The 22197-nt window shown below is 43.3% G+C and overlaps 1 protein-coding gene across 1 annotated transcript in view; it reads left to right on the top strand.

Moving 5' to 3' along the window:
* Positions 1 to 12822, top strand: part of GALNT15 (polypeptide N-acetylgalactosaminyltransferase 15) — a 53990-nt gene extending 41168 nt beyond the window's left edge. The window contains exons 8-11 of the mRNA XM_017880805.1: positions 1677 to 1808; positions 2198 to 2302; positions 4939 to 5082; positions 9617 to 12822. Coding sequence (XP_017736294.1) covers positions 1677 to 1808; positions 2198 to 2302; positions 4939 to 5082; positions 9617 to 9763 — 528 coding nt within the window. The 3' untranslated portion in view covers positions 9764 to 12822. The remainder of the gene's footprint in view (positions 1 to 1676; positions 1809 to 2197; positions 2303 to 4938; positions 5083 to 9616) is intronic.
* The last annotated feature ends 9375 nt before the right edge of the window (positions 12823 to 22197 follow it).

Here is a 22197-nt window from a genome sequence, read left to right as displayed (position 1 = left end):
GGTCAAACAAAGATTGGGTAGATTTATCAGTTTATCTCTTTATCAAGAAAAGTAAAGGTGATAGAACTCACATGAAGAAATGTTTCTGTTTTGGTAGCAAAGTCCAACTCTGGGAAAGATGTAGGGAGGTTTCAAATAAACACAAAGAATGCCAAGAAGCCATCAAGAAACATACTAATTTACTTAGAGGAAAAAGTAATGGATCCCCTTGGTTTCATGGTGGGTAAATAAACCGAGTAAACAAGAAATTTCTGACTTAGAGAAGTTTTTCTCAAACTTTGTGTGAAAAAGACTCACCAGGAGAAATGGTTAAAATGCAGATTCCAGGGCCTCCACCCCAAACAACTGTATCGTCTCTGGGGCAGGGCCCAGGAATCTACATTTTTAACAAGCTCCATGGGCATTCTTCAGGCAGATGCTCAGGGAACCACACTTTGAGAAGTGTCTAGAGAGAATTTCAGTACAACAGACTTACCACATTCCAGCTGAGGTCTAAAAGAGAGAGAAAACAGAACCAAACCAAGCGCACTTCACACAGCCTGGTGGACCGTGTCTTACTGTCAGATTAGAGGCCATCAAATGGGAATTCTGACATGGCCAGCTTGCTTCCTCTCCCCATGCCAGGAAAGGGTTCTCTCTTTTTTTGTCTGTGGTCATTCCAACCCATCCTTGTCACCTCTCTCTTCCCTAAAAGTATCCATGATTTGGTACTAAACTTTTGGGTACAGTTCTTTGTATCATCAATATAGCCAAAAACATTAATTTGTACTAGTGTTAACAATTTGCCTTGATCTCCATCCTAGGACAACTGTATCATAAAGGAAAATCTCAAAAAGAGGGGATAGTGTAGCCCAACGGAGTGATTCATTAATGGTACCCAGAGGTGAAGAAAGATACACTTGCCTTGCCCCAACCCCTAGCCCATGATTTCCCAGCTAACTTCATCTCAGTTGCCTATGGGTCAGTACCTGACTCCATGAGGCCCATTGTGGTTTCTCCTTACATCAACCTAGGTGCAAAGTTCCACAATTTTGCCAATTTCTGCAGAAAAATCATTAAAGCACAGATATCATAGTCTCTCTCTCTCTCTCTCTCTTTTTTTTTTGAGAAGGAGTCTTGCTCTGTCGCCCAGGCTGGAGTGCAGTGGCATGATCTTGGCTCACTGTAGCCTCTGCCTCTTGGATTCAAGTGATTTCTCCTGTCTCAGCCTCCCGAGTAGCTGGGATTACAGGCATATGCCACCACTCCTGGCTAATTTTTTGTATTTTTAGTAGAGATAGGGTTTCACCATGTTGGCCAGGCTGGTCTTGAACCCCTGACCTCAAGTGATCCACCAGCCTCGGCCTCCCAAATTGCTGGAGGAGTGAGCCACCACTCCTGGCTTATCATAGTCTTTATAGACTGGAGATTTGAGGGAGTGTGGGAAGGGGCTGATATCACTTACAGTCTTGCTGGTTCCACAGCTCTCTGTAGGGAAGATCTGTGCTATTCTGTCCCTTCCAGACCTTCTTCTCCCAACACATGACCCTCCCCACTGCAGCCCTGGAGAACTGTGGTCTTGGCCCCTTCCTTCTGTCCTGATCCTTCAGCTTCTTCCAAGCCACTCCATCCCCAACCATGTTAATTCTGGGCAAGACAAGCTTTCATCATCCTGCTTGTGTCTTTCTCCTCCGCAGGTTGAGAAGCCAGACTGTATGGAACGCTTGCAGCTGCAAAGGAGACTGAGTTGTCGGACATTCCACTGGTTTCTGGCTAATGTCTACCCTGAGCTGTACCCATCTGAACCCAGGCCCAGGTTCTCTGGAAAGGCAAGGCATGACCCAAGGAAGATGGGGAGGGAGAGGGAAGCTTCCCAAGACAACAACTAGATGTTTAGCTGTTCCATGTCCCTGGTCAACCATTCACAGTTTAGCAGGGCCTCAGAGGCCTTGGGTCCATCCTGTGCCTCCATGCCAGTCTGAAGAAGGTGGCTGGTTTTGCTCCATTACCCACTCCAAAGCAACTCCTTCAAGAGGCCTGTCCCTTAGGGTCAGTGGCTTCAGCTTGACCACACCCATTGTTGTGGCCTGAACAATGTACCTTGGGCTACACTCCAGAGAATACAGCAAAGGAATGGTACCTGACCGAGGGTGCCTGACCGAGGGTGGAATTTGGAATTCACTCCTGTGTGGAGTGAATCCCACGTGTCCACTTTCAGCTCCACAACACTGGACTTGGGCTCTGTGCAGACTGCCAAGCAGAAGGGAACCTCCTGGACTGTCCCATGGTGTTGGCTCCTTGCAGTGACAGCCGGCAGCAACAGGTGGGTAGTCAGACTTCTCAGGATGAATCATAGCCCAAGAAGACTTGAAAGTGGGTGACATTTTTCTGGGATGCCCCCTACTTCCCTTTGAGATATCTTCTTTCTGTGGTCCCATGTCCCTGGACTACCATGGTCCCTCACTGTAATGACCCATCACAGCTCTCCTCACCTCACCTCCATCTGTAAGCACAGAGATAGGCCATTGTTAGAAAATAAAAACATCTTAGTTAAAGGGAAATGGAGAGGCTGTTTGGCCAAACTTTTCATTTGACAGATGAGAAAACTGAGGCTTAGGGTCTAGTGACTGACCTAAGGAAGATCAGAAAACAGCCCAGGGATTGCAAACTCAGAAGCCTTCAAGGTTCAGGCAGGGTTCAATTGTCCAAGGACTGAAGAAGGTAATCATATCAAGATAAGGATCTAGAGGCAGCAGGGTCATTCCAGTCTCCAGCACCATTTGGTCATTAGGAAGGTCTCCTTATATCTTAGGAGTAATACTTCTCTTCAAAATTTTCATTATGGAGTAACTGCCCAAAGTGGTAGAAATCCTCCACCGACGGTAGCTGTGGGCTGGTAGGTCCACTTCTTTTCACAACTGGATGACAACCTAGAAAGCCTAGCTTGTCCCCAAGTCTCTCTCTTTTCAGGCTGTGATAGGGACTTTTAAGTTATCACACCCCAAAGGCCCCTAATAAAAACAAACATCAAAGTATAATTTCCTGGAGATAGTCACTGGATGAGAATCAAACATCCCAGGGGCAAAAGACAGCATCTCTCTGAGGGTCTGTTGTCCAGCCCTGCACGGAAGGCTGGCTGAGGCTGGGCTTGGCAGCGTAGGCCCCGGGTTCCTGGGGGCAGGCTGTAGGCCTATAGAACATGTGGGAGGGAGATGCTCAGGATCCATCTGGCCTCCTTTGGCTCTGCCCTTTACCAATCTTCTAGGACATACTGATAGGCATTCACACCTGGCACAAGGGATACAGACATAAACATCGAGTGCTGAGTGAGGAAGCCACATGGTAGGGTGAAATTTGTTCTAGTTTTGCAGTCAGGCATAGCTTGGTTTGAATCTGAGCTCCCTCATTTTCTAGCTGTGTGATCCTGGCAGGCTTCTTTAAATCTTGGTTTCCTCACCTGCAGTTAAGAATAATGCAGCCTCTACAGAGATTATTTTGGGCTGAAAAAGAAGAATAAAAAAATAAAGAAACAAAAGAATAATACAGCCTCCTTTATGCAAAAGGAATATTAGCTCTTTCTTGTTCTTTTTTTTTTTTTTTTTTTAATAGTAAGGACTTTAGGATCCTGCAATATTGTAAACTAGATAAGATGAAAGCCCTTCCCTATAAACACCTAGATAAGATATGCTGGATAAAAAAATATGAAACACCCTTTTTCATGAATAAATGAGTTTGCAAGCAAGAAAGGGAAACCTCTAGGGGTCAAAAAACAAGAGGCAACTGAAAGTAGAGGAATTGGACATGGGCGAAGCTGCCCTACCAAGTATGAGGCGATGGTTACTGCCAGCCTCAGGAATCTACAGCTGTTGGCTCCATGCAAGGCAAAAGTGATGAGAGCCCGCCTTAGCCCATGAGAGGTGAGAAATCAGAAATGAAACTCCCATAGCAAGCCAGCTTTGACCTTCAAAGGGTAACCTGTTCTTGAAAAGTTTGACTAGAAATATCCACCCCCTGCCACAGGAAAATGGCAAGAAACTTGTCCCTACAGGGGCTTTGAGTAGGAAACAAATTACTCTCCCCTGAGAATTTTTAACCACAAGCTTGCATCTAATATGGGCTTAGGTTCACATGTGTATTAATTGTGAAGTTTGGGAATCCTCAAACAGGACAGGCTATCTAATTGCAGGGCCTAGTGCAAGATGACAATGTAGTCTTTAATTTGACAATTATTAAGAATTTCAAGACAGTGACAGCAGAGCATTAAATCAACTTTATTAAACCAAGAGTATTAAACCCATCTAAGCATGAGGCCCCATGTGACTGCACAGGTCACATGCCCATGAAGCTGATCCTGTCTGTAAGCCACAAAATTAATGTAAAAATAAGTTCAAGCTGCATCTGACAGAAACGAACAGAAAATAGTCTTTCTAGGACATGCCTTCCAATTAATGTTCACAAGATCCTCACAGTTAAAGCCCCTCTCAAAGTTGTGCACAATCCAACACTACAAAACACTGGAGGAAACAATAACCATGAGTGAGAGCCAGCAGATACAATAAACTGCAGGAAAATTAGTTTCAGGAGCAGGTCAGGGCTCTCCAGAAAGACATCAACCTGGGCTTCAGAGAGGTTCCTCATCTGTGCTTTCAACAGTATACTAACCAAACACACAGCACTTTTTATGGCCTCACCTATGATACAGTAAACAAAGTAACAGAGAAACATGCCAGAATGTGTAAATATGAATGTGAGAGCAGCTGGAATATGGGGACTTCAGAGGCTACAACTAGTCTAGCAGCATGTTTTTGGACTTGACCGTGAGATGTGATCTTGCTGACCCCAATAGAATCTGAAGATTGCCCCTAGACCTCAGCTGTATAGTGGGTTCTTCTTACCTCCTCTACAGCTTTGGAGAGGATCTCTTTCTAGCTGCGCTAACAACCCTTGCTTCTGTCACAGTACCTGCAGCACACCAGCAGGAAGGAGATTCACTTTGGCAGGCCACAGCACCTGTGCTTCGCTGTCAGGGAGGAGCAGGTGATTCTTCAGAACTGCACGGAGGAAGGCTTGGCCATCCACCAGCAGCACTGGGACTTCCAGGAGGTGAGTGATCTGTTCAGAAAGAGCCTGGTAGTGCTGCTGGTCAGAAGGAACTGCTGGTTGGCACTGCATCCTGGGCTGTTCCAAGAGGTCAGGTATTATGGACCTTTGCCTCTGCTTTTGAACTTAGTGGCTGGGCAGTAAAGCCTCAGCGGGAGGAAAAGGCAACCCAGCAGCAAAGTTGGGCCACTGGCATCTTCATGTGTAATGATTTGCCAGGTCTCTGTGTAACTCTGATGCTGGTCATTGCAGAGAGAGGGATCCACCTCTTTTTGAAGTGTATTGGCTCAGTTCACAAGTAGGATGGTGAGGCATGTTACAAGGAGCATTCAGCCACCTTGGTGGTGTGGTTTTAGGAGCAATTCAAAGTCCCTCCACCCACTAAGAAACTTTAGATATAGATGTAGATGTAAATATATAGATACCACTTTCTTCCTTTAATGCAAATTCCACTGTAAGTATTTCATCATTTTCATAAAATTTTGACCCCTATTATCCTGGGGGAAAGAAACTATAGATCCTTTCCAGAAGTTAGGGAGGAAATAGGAGGAATGTCAGTACTTAGGGAGAGTGGGCAGGTCCCATATGACAGAATCAGGATCAGAAGATGACAATATCAACACGGTGTCCATACACAGCTTTTTCTCCACTTCAAATTCTTCCTGAAATGAGTTGGGGTATTAACATACAAACAAATAAATACACATCTTTTAAAATTTTCTTTTCCTCAACTTCTGCTGGGGAATAAAAGGGATAAAATGACTAAGCAGAATCCTGTGCATTGATACTCTTAAAGCAGGCTGTGAAAGAAGAAAATCGTATGATAGAAAACTTAAGCTAAATTCACAATAAGCACTTGAGAACAAAGCACTTGGGGCTTTGGTGACCAACTGAAGGCAGGACTCAACGGGCCCACACATGCTCAAAGAAGTCTTTTTTTTTGAGACAGAGTCTCACTCTGTTACCCAGGCTGGAGTGCAGCGATGCGATCCTGGCTCACTGCAGCCTCTGCCTCCCAGGTTCAAGCGATTCTTGTGCCTCAGCCTCCTGAATAGCTAGGATTGCAGGTGTGAGCCACTGTGCCTGGCTACTTTTTATATTTTTAGTAGAGACAGGGTTTTGCCATGTTGTCCAGGTTGGTCTCGAACTCCTGACGTCAGGTGATCCACCCGCCTCGGCCTCACAAAGTGCTGGGATTACAGGCGTGAGCCACCGTGCCTGGCCTCAAAGAAGTTTTATAAGGGCAAGTTAAGGTCCTTTCTAAAGGATCGTAAAGGATTTTTCTAAGCAAGTCCTATGAATAAGATACACTTTAGAAACAGCATTTAAAAATAACAAGTAAAAGATTAGGGAGTAAGATATACCCAGCATATTTCAGACATTAATAAATAATACTTTTAAAAGTCATTATCATTCAGCCAGCAAAAGGAATGAGGTACTATTCATGCTGGCACTGCTTACAATAGCCAAGAAGTGAAAGCAACGCAGGTGTCCATCATGGATGAAGAGAGAACAAAATGTAGCATACACATATTATTCAGCCTTAAAAAGGAAGACAATCCCATCACCTGCTACAACATGGGCATATCTTGAGGACATTATGCTGGTGAAATAAACCTGTCACAAAAGAACAAAAACTACGATTCCATTTACATGAGATATCTAAAGTAGTCAAATTAATAGAAACAGAAAGTAAAACAGTGGTTACCAGGGGCAGGTAGAGGAGGAGAAAAAGGGAATTTGTTTATTAATGGTTATAGAGTTCCAGTTTTACAAGATGAAAAAGTTCTGGATATCTGTTTCACAACAATGTGAATATATTTAACACTACTGTATTAGGCCATTCTTTTTTTTCTTTTTAAGATGGAGTTTCGCTCTTGTTGCCCAGGCTAGAGTGCAATGGCAGGATCTCGGCTCACTGCGACCTCCGCCTCCCAGATTCAAGTGATTCTCCTGCCTCAGCCTCCCGCGTAGCTGCGATTAGAGGTGCCTGCCACTACACCCAGCTAATTTTGTATTTTTAGTAGAGACAGGGTTTCACCATGTTGGCCAGGCTGGTCTCGAACTCCTGACGTTGGGTGATCTGCCCGCCTCGGCCCTCCAGAGTGCTGGGATTACAAGTGTGAGCCACTGCACCAGGCCTATCAGGCCATTCTTGCATTGCTATAAAGAAATACTAGAGACTGGGTAATTTATAAGAAAAGAGGTTCAATTGGCTCATGGTTCTGCAGGCTGTATAGGAAGCATAGTGGCATCTGCTTCTAGGGAGGCCTCAGAGAGCTTTTACTCATGGCAGAAGATGAAGTGGAAGCAGGCATATCACATGGTGAAAGCAGGAACAAGAGAAAGAGAGTGGGGGAGGGGGTGCCACACACTTTTAAATGACCAGATCCTCAAGAACTCATTATCATGAAGACAGCACCAAGCCATAAGGGATCTGTCCCCGTGATCCAAACATCCCCCACCAAGCCTCACCTCCAGCGCTGGGAATTACAATTCAACATGAGAGTTAGGTGGGGACCAACATCCAAACTACATCAACTACTAAACTTTACACTTAAAAATGCCTCAGATGGTAAAAGTTTTGCTATGTGTTTTTATCACAATTTTTTTAATAAAAGAGGCCAGGCGCAATGGCTCATGTCTGTAATCCCAGCACTTTGGGAGGCCGAGGCAGGCAGATCATGAGGTCAGGAGTTCGAGACCAGCCTGGCCAATACGGTGAAACCCCGTTTGTACTAAAAATACAAAAACTAGCCAGGTGTGGTGGTGCGCACCTGTAGTCCCAGCTACTCGGGAGGATGAGGCAGGAGAATCACTTGAACCCAGGAGGCAGAGGTTGCAGTGAGCCAAGATCATGCCACTGCACTCCAGCCTGGGTGACAGAGAGAGACTCTGTCTCAAAGTAAATAAATAAATAAAATAAAAATAAAAAAAGAAAGAAAAAGTTTTGTGGTACAGCATGGATGTACCTTAAAAATATTACACACAGTGCCAAACACTTTGAGAGGCCAAGGTAGGCAGATCACTTGAGGTCAGGAGTTTGAGACCAGCCTGGCCAATATGGTGAAAACACATCTCTACTAAAAATACAAAAAATTAGTCAGGCGTGATGGCACGTGCCTGTAATCCCAGCTAAACGGGAGGCTGCGGTAGGAGAATCGCTTGAACCTGGGAGATGGAGGTTGCAATGAGCCGAGATCACGCCTCTGTACTCCCGCCTGGGTAACAGAGCAAGACTCCATCTTGGAAAAAAAAATTACACAAAGTGAAAGAAGCCGGTTACAAAAGGCCACATTTATATAGTACCATTTGTATGAAATGTCCAGAATAGGAAAATCCATAAATATAGAAAGTAGATTAATGATTAGTTGCTGGGAGGAGGGAGGAGTGGGGAGTGACTGCTGATGGGTAGTGGGTTTCTTTTTACAGTGATGAAAATATTCTGGAATTAGATAGGAATGAAGGTTGCACAACTTTGTGAATATACTAAAACCTACCAACTTGTGTACTTTAAAGGGGTAGTATTATGATCTCTATACTAGTCTGTTCTCACACTGCTATAAAGACATACCTGAGACTGGGTAATTTATGAAGAAAAGAGGCGTAATTGACTCACAATTCTAAAGGCTGTACAGGAAGCATGGCTGAGGAGGCCTCAGGAAACTTACAATCATGGCAGAAGGCTAAGAGGAAGCAAGCCCCGTCCTCACATGGCGGAGCAGGGGGAGAGAGAGTGAAGGAGGAGGTGCTACACACTTCCAAACAACCGGATCGTGTGAGAACTCTATCAAGAGAACAGCAAGGGGAAGTCTGCCCCCATGATTCAGTCACCTCCCACCAGGCCCCTCTTCCAACACTGCGAATTACAATTCAGCGTGAGATTTGGGTGGGCACATAGAACCAAACCATATCAATCTCAAAAACGAATAAATGAAGGATGAATACATAAATAGGCATTTTCAACATTGCTGGTTAAGGTTGTTTAACTTTTCATAAGGAAATTAACTTTTTCTTGAAAAGGAGAAGGTTGGATTCAATATTAAATCTGGTGATTTTGAGCAGGGCATAGCCATGGTCTTCTGAACATGGCTGGTTTAGGCCTTCAGTATATCCTAGAGGTCTTACTACTAGAGCCTGGTAATAACAGTGCCCAACTGCAGGATTAACAGATGGTAAAGTGGATTAAATCGTTTTGAAAGCAGAAATTTACAACTACAGTGATAACAATGAATGTCACAAATATAGCATAAAGACTGAACATGCTCTGGGAATTATACTAACCAGAACTTTCTAAGAAATGATGCAATTACACAACCACAATAAAGATAATTGGATTAGTTACCCCTAAGGTTTTGAGTGACATCCAAATTTTAGGGCTACCTAATTTATATTTTATGTTAATCAAAATACCACAATTCCTTTCTAGGTCTCACAATCTGTTATTCTCTTAATGATTAGCACAAATCTTAAAAATATTCTCTTTTGCTGACTGTGGGGGACTGGTTTTCTTTTCTTTTTTCTTTTCTCCTTTTAGAATGGGATGATTGTCCACATTCTTTCTGGGAAATGCATGGAAGCTGTGGTGCAAGAAAGCAATAAAGATTTGTACCTGCGTCCGTGTGATGGAAAAGCCCGCCAGCAGTGGCGATTTGACGAGGTCAGTGCTGTGGACGAACGATGAATGTCAGTGTCAGAGGAAAAGAGAATTTTGGCCATCACAGTTCAGCTCCAAGTGAACTTAAAGAGCTTATATATTTCATGAAGCTGATCCTTTTGTGTTTGTGCTTCTGGTGTTAGGAGAGAAAAAAGCTCTGTGAAAGAATATAGGAAGTTTCTCCTTTTCACACCTTATTTCATTGTCTGCTGGATGCTTTTTTAAAAAAAAAAAAAGTTGATCCATTAAACTGTTGTCTTCATCACTGGGAAATGATTATTACATAGTACAGAAGATTCTTTGTTTTTCTCTGCTGAGCACTTAACAATTGCTTTCTCTCTGGCCTGGACATTCTCTGGCAGCACCTCCAGGATACATAAATCCAATGGATCAATTTATTTGTCTTCAAATGGCCTTAACTTGGATTGTCTGTTTGGCCAACCATGGAGATTAAAGAGTGAAGCAGATGTATTGGTCTGATATTCCAAAAACTCTGAATTGGGTTTATTAGCACAAATGTTGTCTTCATTTGTTGAGCCATATCTCAGAGGAAGGAAAGGAAGCTGCAGAGAGGAGGTTTAGGATTGGAGAGAAGATGCGAGAGCACTTTGTCCCAATTCTCCAGCTCAACCCAGCAGCTGAAAGGCATCAAGAGACCTGGGAAAAGACATTTTCATGTTAATGAGAATTTCCCCCATTATGGAGAATTTCTTTCCTACTGAGAATCTACTTCTATCCCCCCTGCCCTAGCTCTTCTCTAACTTGGTTAACCATAACCATAACCAGATTCCCTTGCAATCAATTTTTCTTTGGTCGTTGGTGTTGGAAGTATCAGCACAATTTGAGCATTCCCGTTAGCAAAGGTGTTCACAGTTGAGAAACTCTCCTGCCAGGCGCGGTGGCGCATGCCTGTAATTCCAGCACTTTGGGAGGCCGAGGTGGGCGGATCACCTGACGTCAGGGTTCGAGACCAACCTCATCAACATGGCAAAACCTTGTTTTTACTAAAAATACAAAAATTAGCCGGGCATGGTGGTGCACACCTGTAATCCCAGCTACTTGGGAGGCTGAGGCAGGAGAATCGCTTGAACCAAGGAGGCAGAGGTTGCAGTGAGCTGAGATCGTGCCACTGCACTCCAATCTGGGTGACAGAGTGAGACTCCATCTCAAAAAAGAAAAAGAGAAACTCTCCTGATGCCCGTTACAGGGTTTGCACTGACTGGAGCAGAAACAGCAACCTTTCTAAAAAAGCAAACCTCCCTGGGAGGAAAATGCCAGAGCCTGAGCCAAAATTCTTATGATAGGTAACATTTGGGTGTTAATGTCCATGAGAGCGGACAGGGCCATCTCTGAGCCCATATAACTGTCTGGAACCCCCAAATATGTCCACAGGTTGAATGTCCATGAGTATGGGAAGAACACGGCTCATCTGGAGCACAGCTGAGACTAGTAAGAGCTAAATGACTTTCCTTGCTATGACTTGGCTTACCTAGTTCAGCCATAAGAGTTGCCAAATGGGATGGGTTCTGCTATTTAATAAACACCATTCATATTCATTTTTCCCCAGATGGAGTTACCTACCTTTCCCTATGGTCAGCTTAGAAATCTTCCCCTAAAGATGCTAATCTCCTTTGGGCTGTCTCAGAACACAGTATCCTTCAAATAAGAAAAACTGGGCAGGAAGAGCAGTGTTTCCAAACAATACCTATCATAGCTGCGTATTCATTGTCTACCTGCTTAGTCAAGGATTCACTGCGTTTCTCCTTCCTCAGAACACACTCTGGACCTGTGCTGTCTAATATGGTAGCCACTAACCAAATGTGGCCATTTTAATGTAAATCCATTAAAATCAAAGAAAATTTAAAACTCAGTTCCTCAACTGGACTGGCCACATTTCAAATGCTCACTACCCACCTGTGGCTAGGGTCTACTGTATTGATGAGCACGGATACAGAACATTTCATCATCACAAACAGTTCTAGGTAGATTCATTATCCCATCTAGAGAAGAGACTTTAGCCACTGTCTTCTTACTTCAGACTCATCTATATTTATAACAAATTTCCCTAAATCCTGAGACTGAGACAGAGCTAAAAATTCTCAGATGGCAACCGTGTAAAGAGTATTAGTGATTGAAGAAAAAAATTTTTAAAGACTTCTGTTTTTTTAAATGAACTTTATTATTGGCATTCTGGGTCTTTGAAGTTGCTGGGATAAATTAATATAATTAAATAAAAGGCTGAATTCAATTGTGTAAGTTGTATTTGGTGGTAATTAACAAAAGGACCCAGATGGCTTATTGCCTAATTGGTTGAACAAAGCAAGAATGTGGTGTTTCTTGCTTCCTTAACCAGCTCCATGATTTATTACTTTATCACAGAAGTGGCTGTCAACTCAGTCCCTGGCTGGTACTTACGGACCCTTAATTTAAATAAAACAGACGCCACCATTTAGTTCTAAAAGGACCTTCTCCTTTAGTGTAACCAAGTGTTCAAATTCTCTTCTTCTCTATGAACTCAGCATTCATTTTATCCATAATGGTCAATTTAAAAGTAGAGAAACTTGTCAGTGGAGAGATCTGATTCCCAAGAGATTGGTTTCACTTGTCTACCTGAATTTTGTGATTGGATTTTGTTGTTTGTTTTTCAAGATTGAATTTTGTTACCACCCCCACCAAGTTCATCATCATTATTAACTATCCCACTGGGGAGAACAGAGAGAAGTGTCCAGCCAGCAGTCTAGAGTCCCACACTCTTTATGCTGTATTACAACAGTAAGAGCAGATATCCTCCCTTGAGGGGGCCTGACCTGTTTCCTCTTTGGTCTCAATGCCATAGATCCCACTGGAAAATTCAGAATTCCAAATAACATAGACATGGTGATTGAAAAGTCCTCAGTGACAATAATGATGGCACCACTGCAGCAGAACTTGACATTTTAGAGGTCAGGTTATTGTGCTTATTGTGAGGGAGTTCTATTTTTCTACTGAAAGGCTATGAAAAAGCCAGTTGGACACCAAGTGATCTGTGACCAGTCACCAAATTTGGACAAACAAAATGCAAACAAGTTGCATTTTTAAAAAGCATTAAAAAAAAAAAACCAACAAGGATAGTGTACATAATATGTAGAGTTGTGCAAACATTGTGCAAAACATTGATACGGGCTGCCTTGCTGGGCACAACTCTACTTATTATGTAAACTATTTATGTTGTTCTTTAGAAGTTCTTAAAGTGCAAATTGTCTGTGATCACTTTCGGGCAAAGCCCAAAGCACCTACAAGTCCTGCCCCGATTATTCAAATACCTTGATTTGGGCATATTTCAAATGATATATCAAGCACAATAAACAAGGAGGTGCTATTTCCAGGATTCTAGACCTATCATTCCTGTACTAATAATAGTCCCTCCATTGGATAAAGAAAATGTGGCACATATACACCATGGAATACTATGCAGCCATAAAAAAGAATGAGTTCATGTCTTTGCAGGGACATGGATGAAGCTGGAAACCATCATTCTCAGCAAACTAACACAGGAACAGAAAACCAAACATCACATGTTCTCACTCATAAGTGGGAATTGGACAATGAGAACACATGGACATAGGGAGGGGAACATCACACTGGGGACTGTCGAGGGGTGGGGGGCAAGGGAAGGGAGAGCATTAGGACAAATACCTAAGGCATGCGGGGCTTAAAACCTAGATAACAGGTTGATGCGTTGATAGGTGCAGCAAACGACCATGGCACATGTATTCCTATGTAACAAACTTGCATGTTCTGCACATGTATTCCAGAACCTAAAGTAAAATAAATAATAATAATAATAATAATAGTCCCTCCAATCTCAAATCTTCTTTCCAGTTTCAACTCCTTCTTACATGAAATGTGCCCTTTGGATATGGCAGTGTGTCCTAAGCATTGTTTTAATATTATGAGGATCTTTGCTGGAGTAGTAGTTCTTTCCACGGGTATGGGATGTTTATATTTTTTTATCACTGAAGGCTCTACATAATACCAATACACTAAGTTACCACCACACATAAACAGCTTGCCTGACCTCAGGTGATCCACCCACTCAGCCTCCCAAAGTGCTAGGATTACAGGCGAGAGCCACTATGCCCAGCCAGGATAATGTATCTTGTTCAATGTAATAACAACCATTGTTAATTCATTTTCCTCTTTTCCCTCAGCATTCTTCCTCTTTCCCATTCTGTCCACTGGTTCTGCTTTTTTGATCAGGGAAGTTTTTTAACCTTTTTTTGTTGTTCTTGCTATTTGTGTGCATGTTGTCCCTTCCTCACTTTCTTTATCTTGTCCCAACTTCCCTCTACTTCTCATCTTTGAGCAAACCTGCTTTTCTAGCACCAGGTTCTTGTGGTAATTTTTATTTCACTCTTACTTTTCCTCTATCTGGGCCTCCATGCCCTTTCACCACCAGTTTCAACTGACCAATCTTGATGGAGCGAACAGCATCAGTTTCTCCAAAGGATTTTTAGAACACTGAGCAAATAAATTAATAGCTCAGATTTTCAGGTCTTCTCAGTGGCAGCTCTTCTCCTCAGGGAATCCATAGTGTAGGGGTACAGAAATGCCATTTACTATGGATTTGGAATAATAGGGATACTGGGAGTGCTGTCAATACTGATGGGAATATGGTCCTCATCTTGAGGAGGCAGCTGGGGCTCTGGCAGGCAGATCACCCCTATACAGTGGATTTTCATAGACGCAACTATAGGGGACTCCCTGGAGATGGGCCAGGACTTGTGGCCTCTGAAAATAGCCACATCTAATAGCCAAATGTGAAATTAGGTGACTGGAAAACAAATCCTGCCAAAGCCCAAGATTTGATTGTCTTAATCCTTAAGTCCTGCAGTAAAGTTAAAGCATGCATAACTAAGAAAGAGATACCAAATTTATCCTCCAACACCAGAGGCTATAGTAGTGCCATTGAGTGTTCTGGCCCCACCCACATCCCTCTGGTCTTACAGCTTCAGCTTTCTTGGAAAAAGGTTCCAACTGTCAGTTATCTGTATTTCTTCACATGGTTTTTTTGTTTGTTTGCTTTTTGTTTTGTTTTGTTTTGTTTTCCCCAAAGCCAAAGAAGACTGCTTTATGATGTGGGGAAGGCCAGAAAAGCCTTGGAAGTCACATTCCCCAAAAGCAGTCCTCAACTGATGACTGACAGGAGTTGGTGTATAAATACCTCAGCTCCCTCACCTCTCTCATAGGATAGCTCTGAGGTGCACATTCTACACCATTCCCCAGAGTTTACCATGGGATTAAGCTCTAGTCACCCACAGTGGTATCTGGCTTGATAATGCATATTTAACTGGCTACATTCCCTTCTCCACTTCCTTACTAGTGCTTCCTGGGCTCATCTTCCAAGTAAACCACTTGCACACAAATCCTTGTCTCAATGTTTCCTAATGGGGAAACCCACCCAAACATACATGACTTGTCCTACCAAAAGCTTGCATCTGTAAGAATTATCTTTCTTATCACAGTTTACTCTTTGTTTCACCAGTCATCTCAACGCATGCACAAGATAACCCCATTCCCCTGAGTTGAACCTATCCTACAAACTGCAAGGCCAGATTATGGGCTTCTAGGCAGCTGTGCCCAAGAGAAAGAGTCTGGGGGACTGGGTCCTTATCCCCAATCTTTTTTTTTTTTTTGAGACGGAGTCTCGCTCTGTCACCCAGGCTGGAGTGCACTGGTGCTATCTCAGCTCACTGCAAGCTCCATCTCCTGGGTTCACGCCATTCTCCTGGCTCAGCCTCCCAAGTAGCTGGGACTATAGGCATCCGCCACTATGCCTGGCTAATTTTTTTGTATTTTTAGTAGAGACGGGGTTTCACCATGTTAGCCAGGATGGCCTTGATCTCCTGACCTCATGATCTGCTTGCCTTGGCCTCCCAAAGTGCTGGGATTACAGGAGTGAGCCACCGCGCCTGGCCGGTCCTTATACCAATCTTATTATAACATTAGACATCCTTCCTCCCTGGGGAAAAGTGAATATGGAATGGAGAGAGGCCATGAGTGTTCCACTAATTGATGCCCCTTCTTGAAGAAACCCGAAGCCTGATGAAACAAGGTTCCTCCAGCCTCACAAAAAATGTTCCACCTCATATATTTCAGTTATTTTCCTATAACTGATACATACCAGTGTTACAGGATATAGAAGTACACCATAGAAGTTAGGAGTGAAGTGCATGATTGCTCTCCATGATAAAGCGAGGGAGATTCAGATATGAGTATTGAGGAAGAGATGGGTTCAAATAATATGATAAAGACATAAAGAGTGAGATGATCAAGAAGGTATCTCTAATGAGGGCAGGAGTGACTTGCCAGAGGAATTTTAGGATTAGGTATCTAGTCCTCAATATAAAGTTATTTGCCTTATTTCCATCACCCCAGACTTTTAGCTAAGACTTCCGTAATGACTTGCATAGTATGTTGGGGATGAAAATCAAGGAACAGAGATGAATTCCCTGGACAGGACAGAGAGGAAAAGAGCAGCCTTGCCGGGTGGGATAGATACCAGTAAGACTAGGCATTCAGGTCAGGTGTGGTGGCTCATGCCTGTAATCCCAGCACTTTGGGAGGCCGAGGCAGGCAGATCACTTGAGGTCAGGAGTTCGAGACCAGACTGGCCAAAATGGTGAAACCCCATCTCTACCAAAAATACAAAAATTAGCTGGGCATGGTGATGGGTGCCTGTAATCCCATCTACTCAGGAGGCTGAGGCAGAAGAATCACTTGAACCCGGGAGGCGGAGGTTGGAGTGAGCTGAGATTGCACCATTGCACTCCAGCCTGGGCAACAAAACAAGACTCTGTTTCAAAAAAAAAAACTTTCAAAAGCAAACTTTTTCTGTAGAGGGCTAGACAGGAAATATTTTTGACTTTGCAGACTCTGTTAACTTTGTTAACTACTTGACTCTGTCATTGTAGTACAAAAGGTGTCATGGACAATAATCAACAAATGACCATGGCTGTATTCTGATAAAACTTTATTTACAAAAACACGTCGTTGGCCAGATTTGGCCAACAGTCATAGTTTGCCACCCCCTGGACTACAGTATTTGACTCAACTGTAGGAGATAAATTACAGATTCTTTAAAAGTAAACAGAGAAATATTACCAAAGAAATAGCGAATGAGCTTTAAAAATATAAAAGTGTTTCTCTGTTATAAATAACAGAACAGCAAAAAATAACAAAAAAAGAGGGAAACCGTGTATAGCATATGTACTCATTATGAGCAGACTCCAGTCCTTTATTTTATTTTATTTTATTTCTTTTTTTTTTCTTTTTTTTTTGAAATGGAGTCTCGCTCTGTCGCCCAGGCTAGAGTGCAGTGGCCGGATCTCAGCTCACTGCAAGCTCCGCCTCCTGGGTTTACGTCATTCTCCCGCCTCAGCCTCCCGAGTAGCTGGGACTACAGGCGCCCGCCACCTCAACCGGCTAGTTTTTTGTATTTTTTTAGTAGAGACGGGGTTTCACCGTGTTAGCCAGGATGGTCTCGATCTCCTGACCTCGTGATCCGCCCGTCTCGGCCTCCCAAAGTGCTGGGATTACAGGCTTGAGCCACCGCGCCCGGCCCGACTCCAGTCCTTTTTAGAAAAAAGTAGAAATAAGCAAATTATTTTAAAAAATCAAATAATAAAACATTGACACTGTAGCCCACAGTCTTCTTTCTTTGGGGGACATAAAGATTCCAGGGGTCTTCACTGTTAACAGAGGTTGAGCAAACGAGCTTTCTTAATGAGTCCACGGCTGCAACAAGAATACAAACATGGAAGGGAGGGCTGCTCAGAAGCACAGAATAACTCTCAGTATCTTAGCCAAGCCAAAGAGATTAAACTGTGCCAAGAGATACAGTTTAACATTCTAGTTTTTATCTTACTGTGGTGAAGACATTCACAAAGGGCAAAGAACACGTTCCCCCTAACACACAAATCTTTTGTGTTTGGGATGTAAGGACAATCAGACACAAGCTCTGATTGTCCAAAAGCAATAACCTCTGGTTATTTATATGAACTCTGATCTCTGGCATTCAATTTAGCCAGACTTCAAAACACAAATGGTAGAAGTCAAACCAAGGAAAGGGACTTCCAAAAGCAAGCCTTGAGGCCAGGGCTATACCAGGCCAACAAACCTCACTCCTTGTGCTCCAAAGCCAATACAAGCTCATAAAACCTGTTTAACAGCCAAGTCCAGGGTGCCTCCTGCCTGTTACCATCTATGCTTGGGGCAGTCCAGCTAATCATGCCCCTTCATATGTCAGTGTTGGCATATCCAAGGCTGGTTCCAGATAAAACAAACGGCCTGAGGCACCTCCCCTTCCTCAAACTCATGGACAGTTCCAAGCTCTCCAGCCCTATGTCTACTTTGCATTCTGTTGCTCTACTGGTCATGCTGCTGACCCCAGCTATTATCGTCTAGTGAGCCTTCACCATGCACAAGGGACAGGCAGCTGTACAGATCTGAGTACACAGGTGGAAGCCACAATTGAGGCCTATTGACTTTTATCTTGGAGACAAAGTCCTGTTCCCCCACCACTCCCTGATGTGGGTCACATGAAAAGGAATGTAACTCTTTGAGAATCTCCAGTCAACTCTTTGAGCATATCCTTGAGCACTCTGCATGGGAGGCTCTGGCACATGACTCTAGATAGTGGGTTGGTTTGTCTGATGATGGAACCACCACTGTCTCCTTGACGTTCCCGCTCCATGCCCCTGGCTATAATATCCCCTCGCAGACTGGTTTAGGTAGTGCCCCCACCGCCCAGCTTGTCAGGTATTCAGGACCCTCTACCTACCTATCTGCCACCTCCTCACCTAATTTCTCTATCCAGATGACACTAGCCTTGCAGGTGGGATCCAGATGGACACGTGATATGTGTTGCTTTAAGATGGCTCTTTTCCCCACACTGTTATTCAGTACGGTTCTGCAGAATTATATTCCAGACTAAGTTATAGGCTTCTTTTAGCAAAGAGCCATGGTCCACACTTCCTTAGTTTCCTCTTAGCAGTTACCATGGAGTTGGATGCTTGACTTCATGGGTTCAACTATAGAGGAGAAAAAACCAGGAGTTAGGATATAGAAAAATGACATTTCAAGAGTTGGGAGAAAAATCAACTAGAGAAAAACGTGGACGTCATTAGACAGTAATATCTCCGTGAGCAAACATATGCATTCACTGCCAGAAATCATAGTAATAACAACCACCGTAAGTGCTAATGCTGAGCTAGCTTACTAGCACATACTATTACTATGATAATAGTAATAACAACATTACTATTGTTAGTACTATGTACTATCACTATTGCAATGTTGTTACAATATTAACAACATTAATATTAATATTGTTGTTAATATTGTAACAACATTGTAATAGTTGTTGTACCCACATTATTTTTTCTTATAATCACAATAGGTCAATGATGTAAGTACTACTATTATCTCCATTTTATATTATCTCATTTTATAGTTGAAGGGTGAGATTTCCACAGGCAGAGTAATTTTCCTAAGGCTATGCAACTTTCCAAGTGATGGACCTAGATCACAAACCCAGGTTCATTTGGTTCCAAGGCCTTCACATTTAACTTCCACAGTTGATTGCCTCCCAGTATTTGTGAGTAAAGGAAACAAAACAGTGACTGTCCAAATGGAAATGGGTAAAAATAAGGGTGAGGTTGTTTTAGGACCTGCCAAAATTAGGTGCATTGGTTTGGATGAGTTCACGTACAAGGAGCAGAATAACCAACTCCCAGGGACTTAAGAAATAAAGAACTTCCGTCATCTCACATGCCCAGTTGAGGACAGGCAGTTCCGTGCCTGGTATAATGGCTTATAGACATCTGTGATCCAGGCTCTTTTTAAACTTCCACTCACCATTCTTGTTGGCTTTTGATCCTGGTTTCTATCTCTTTATCGGCACAAGATGGTCACCACAACACCAAACATTACATCCTGGCCCCAGAATCCCAAACAGGATGGAGAGGGCGGCAGAAGCAAGTTCTCCTCATTAATAACGTCTTTCTCTTTACTGAGAAAGATCTTGCCCAGAAGCCCCCCAGCAGACCTCCCCATCTGTGTCACTGGCTAGAGTCCTAGCAGCAAGCGTGGCGGGGACAGTGGCTAGGAAAGTACCTCAGCAAAGGCTGGGCACATTGCCACCCAGAACCTCACAAAGGTTCTGCGAGCCAAGAAGTGGGAGGTTGGCGGATGGATGGCCAGGGACAGTGCCTGCATTTTGAGATGCCTCCTCTCTCAGGCAAGATTGGGCTCGGCTTCATTTTTTATTGTCATGGGATGAAAATTGCAGGACACCGAGACAGAGACCTATAAAATCCTGTGCTCACAATTCCTGGATATTATCCATTCAGCTCCTGCCCTCTGCCCAAGTAGGAACCTTCAATGCCCCAGAACCAGCTCCATGTACTCAGTTTGGGATATGAGGAAAGTGCCTGCCATCTGGAACTCAGTCACTGCTGTCATAATTGGTCAAACACTCTGGGAAGCAATGGTGTTCTGATCTCTTTTATTGCACAGCTTCCAACAAAGTTTGTGGCCCAAGTATGACAACCAATAGAACTCTTTCACTTTATTCTTGTCTCTTGAGAGTCTGGTTTTCTACTTGCTTTCTAAAAGAAACATAAAAGGCAAGTAAGCATGGCGTGTAAAAGTGAAGGGGGTGGGCTTCCCATGGGATATATGATGATTTTCTTACTTTGTTGCAAACATATGATATAGGAAGTTGCGTGAGAATCTTGCTTAAAACAATAGTGACAACCCTTTAACCCCATCTGCTTCCCGTTAATGGGAAAAGCCATTACATGGTAGTGTCAAGAGGCCTCTGGATTTTCTCAAGGCTTTATCATAAGGCAGATGCTTAAGACAAAATTCTCCAACCCTTTGGTTCTAACCCTCTCCTTCTTAGTCCATTCAGAAAGCACAAAAGGTAACAGCGTCTAGCCGATACTCACGAGGGCTGGGTTGGTAAAGCGAAAACCTCTGTGTGCTGTGACAAATGTCACTGGCTGTGCTTTAGGTGGTTTGCAAAGCACAAAGTTAAGTTTCTGGATGATACTTTCACAATTAACAAACCAGATCATTATGCCCTTTCCAGAGTGAATTCTAGTTCTTAGGATTACTTTGCAGATTTAAAAACAATAAATATTTATTAAATATCCATTATTTACCAAGGTCACACCTCTAGGGCCTTGTCCCAAGTGTTTTCTGAACCACTGGCTTGGATGACTTGATGAGTCACTCATGAATCAGAAAATTGCAAAATATCATCTTCACTGAAGTTTACAGCAGCACAGACTCAGATAGAGTTGAATATGTACTCCCTGGTTTCTGGGAAGGCAGAGATATTTCAAAAATAATTCCAGGAAGGCAGTCGCGTGCTCCTTTTGATGCATTTGCCAAGCGGGACACAAAATAGACCTATATTTGTAAATAACAATCTTTTTCAAACATTGCCTTGGGGATATGCCCAGCATATAGTGATCCTTATAATATGTATTGTGAAGTAATAATCCACCTATATTCCGGTAATTTCCAAGTGTTTCTTCAGCCTTGACTCTACCCATGAACCTCAGATTCACACACTCAAGCACCTTCGATCTACACTAGAGCCCGAGTGATCAACCTAAAGCACTCTCCTTCCGTAATCTCTTCTGTGACTCCCCATTACCTTCAGAGTAATGCCCCGCCTCCCCAGCACAGCCTGAGTACAAGTTCCTCCCTGACCCTGCCTCACCCTCTGGACTCACCTGCCGCTCTTTGCCCCATCTCTGAACACCAAAGTTTCTGTAGTTCTCAATACAACACCCTTTTGCTTGTCTCTGCTCTAGCCATGCTCTGTTCCCTTTGCACAGAATGCCCTTTCCTCCTTTTATCAGTTTCTTACCTATCACGCATGACTCAGTTTACGCATCATGTCTCTGGAGGGTCTTCCTCAAACCCCCGGGGTGAGTTAATTACCCCTCTTCTGGGGCACTGCATATGTAGCTCTGTCTTAACATGGACCACGTTGCGTTAAAATTATCAAAAACATGTTTCCTCCACTAGAGTTTAAACAAATTTTGCTTAGCTGTTTGCCCAGAGTCCCTAGCATAGTATCTGACTCTTCATAGGCACATAATACATGCTTGTTGAACTTCAACTAAAGGGTCACAACATCTTTCTTTTGTGCCTAGAAACAAGCAGAATTAAAGTGGAAAAGAAAAAATTACAGAGCTAAAATTTAGACACTTCAGAGGTCTTACTTGAGGTCAAATTTATTTTATTTATTTATTTATTTATTTTTTTTTTTTTTGAGGCGGAGTCTCGCTCTGTCGCCCGGACTGGAGTGCAGTGGCCAGATCTCAGCTCACTGCAAGCTCCGCCTCCCGGGTTTACGCCATTCTCCTGCCTCAGCCTCCTGAGTAGCTGGGACTACAGGCGCC

The sequence above is a fragment of the Rhinopithecus bieti genome, unplaced genomic scaffold (assembly GCF_001698545.2).
Source record: "Rhinopithecus bieti isolate Rb0 unplaced genomic scaffold, ASM169854v2 scaffold_12, whole genome shotgun sequence".
Taxonomy (NCBI): domain Eukaryota; kingdom Metazoa; phylum Chordata; class Mammalia; order Primates; family Cercopithecidae; genus Rhinopithecus; species Rhinopithecus bieti.
The sequence above is the reverse complement of the archived record's forward strand: the minus strand, read 5'-3'. Positions and strand labels throughout refer to the sequence as shown.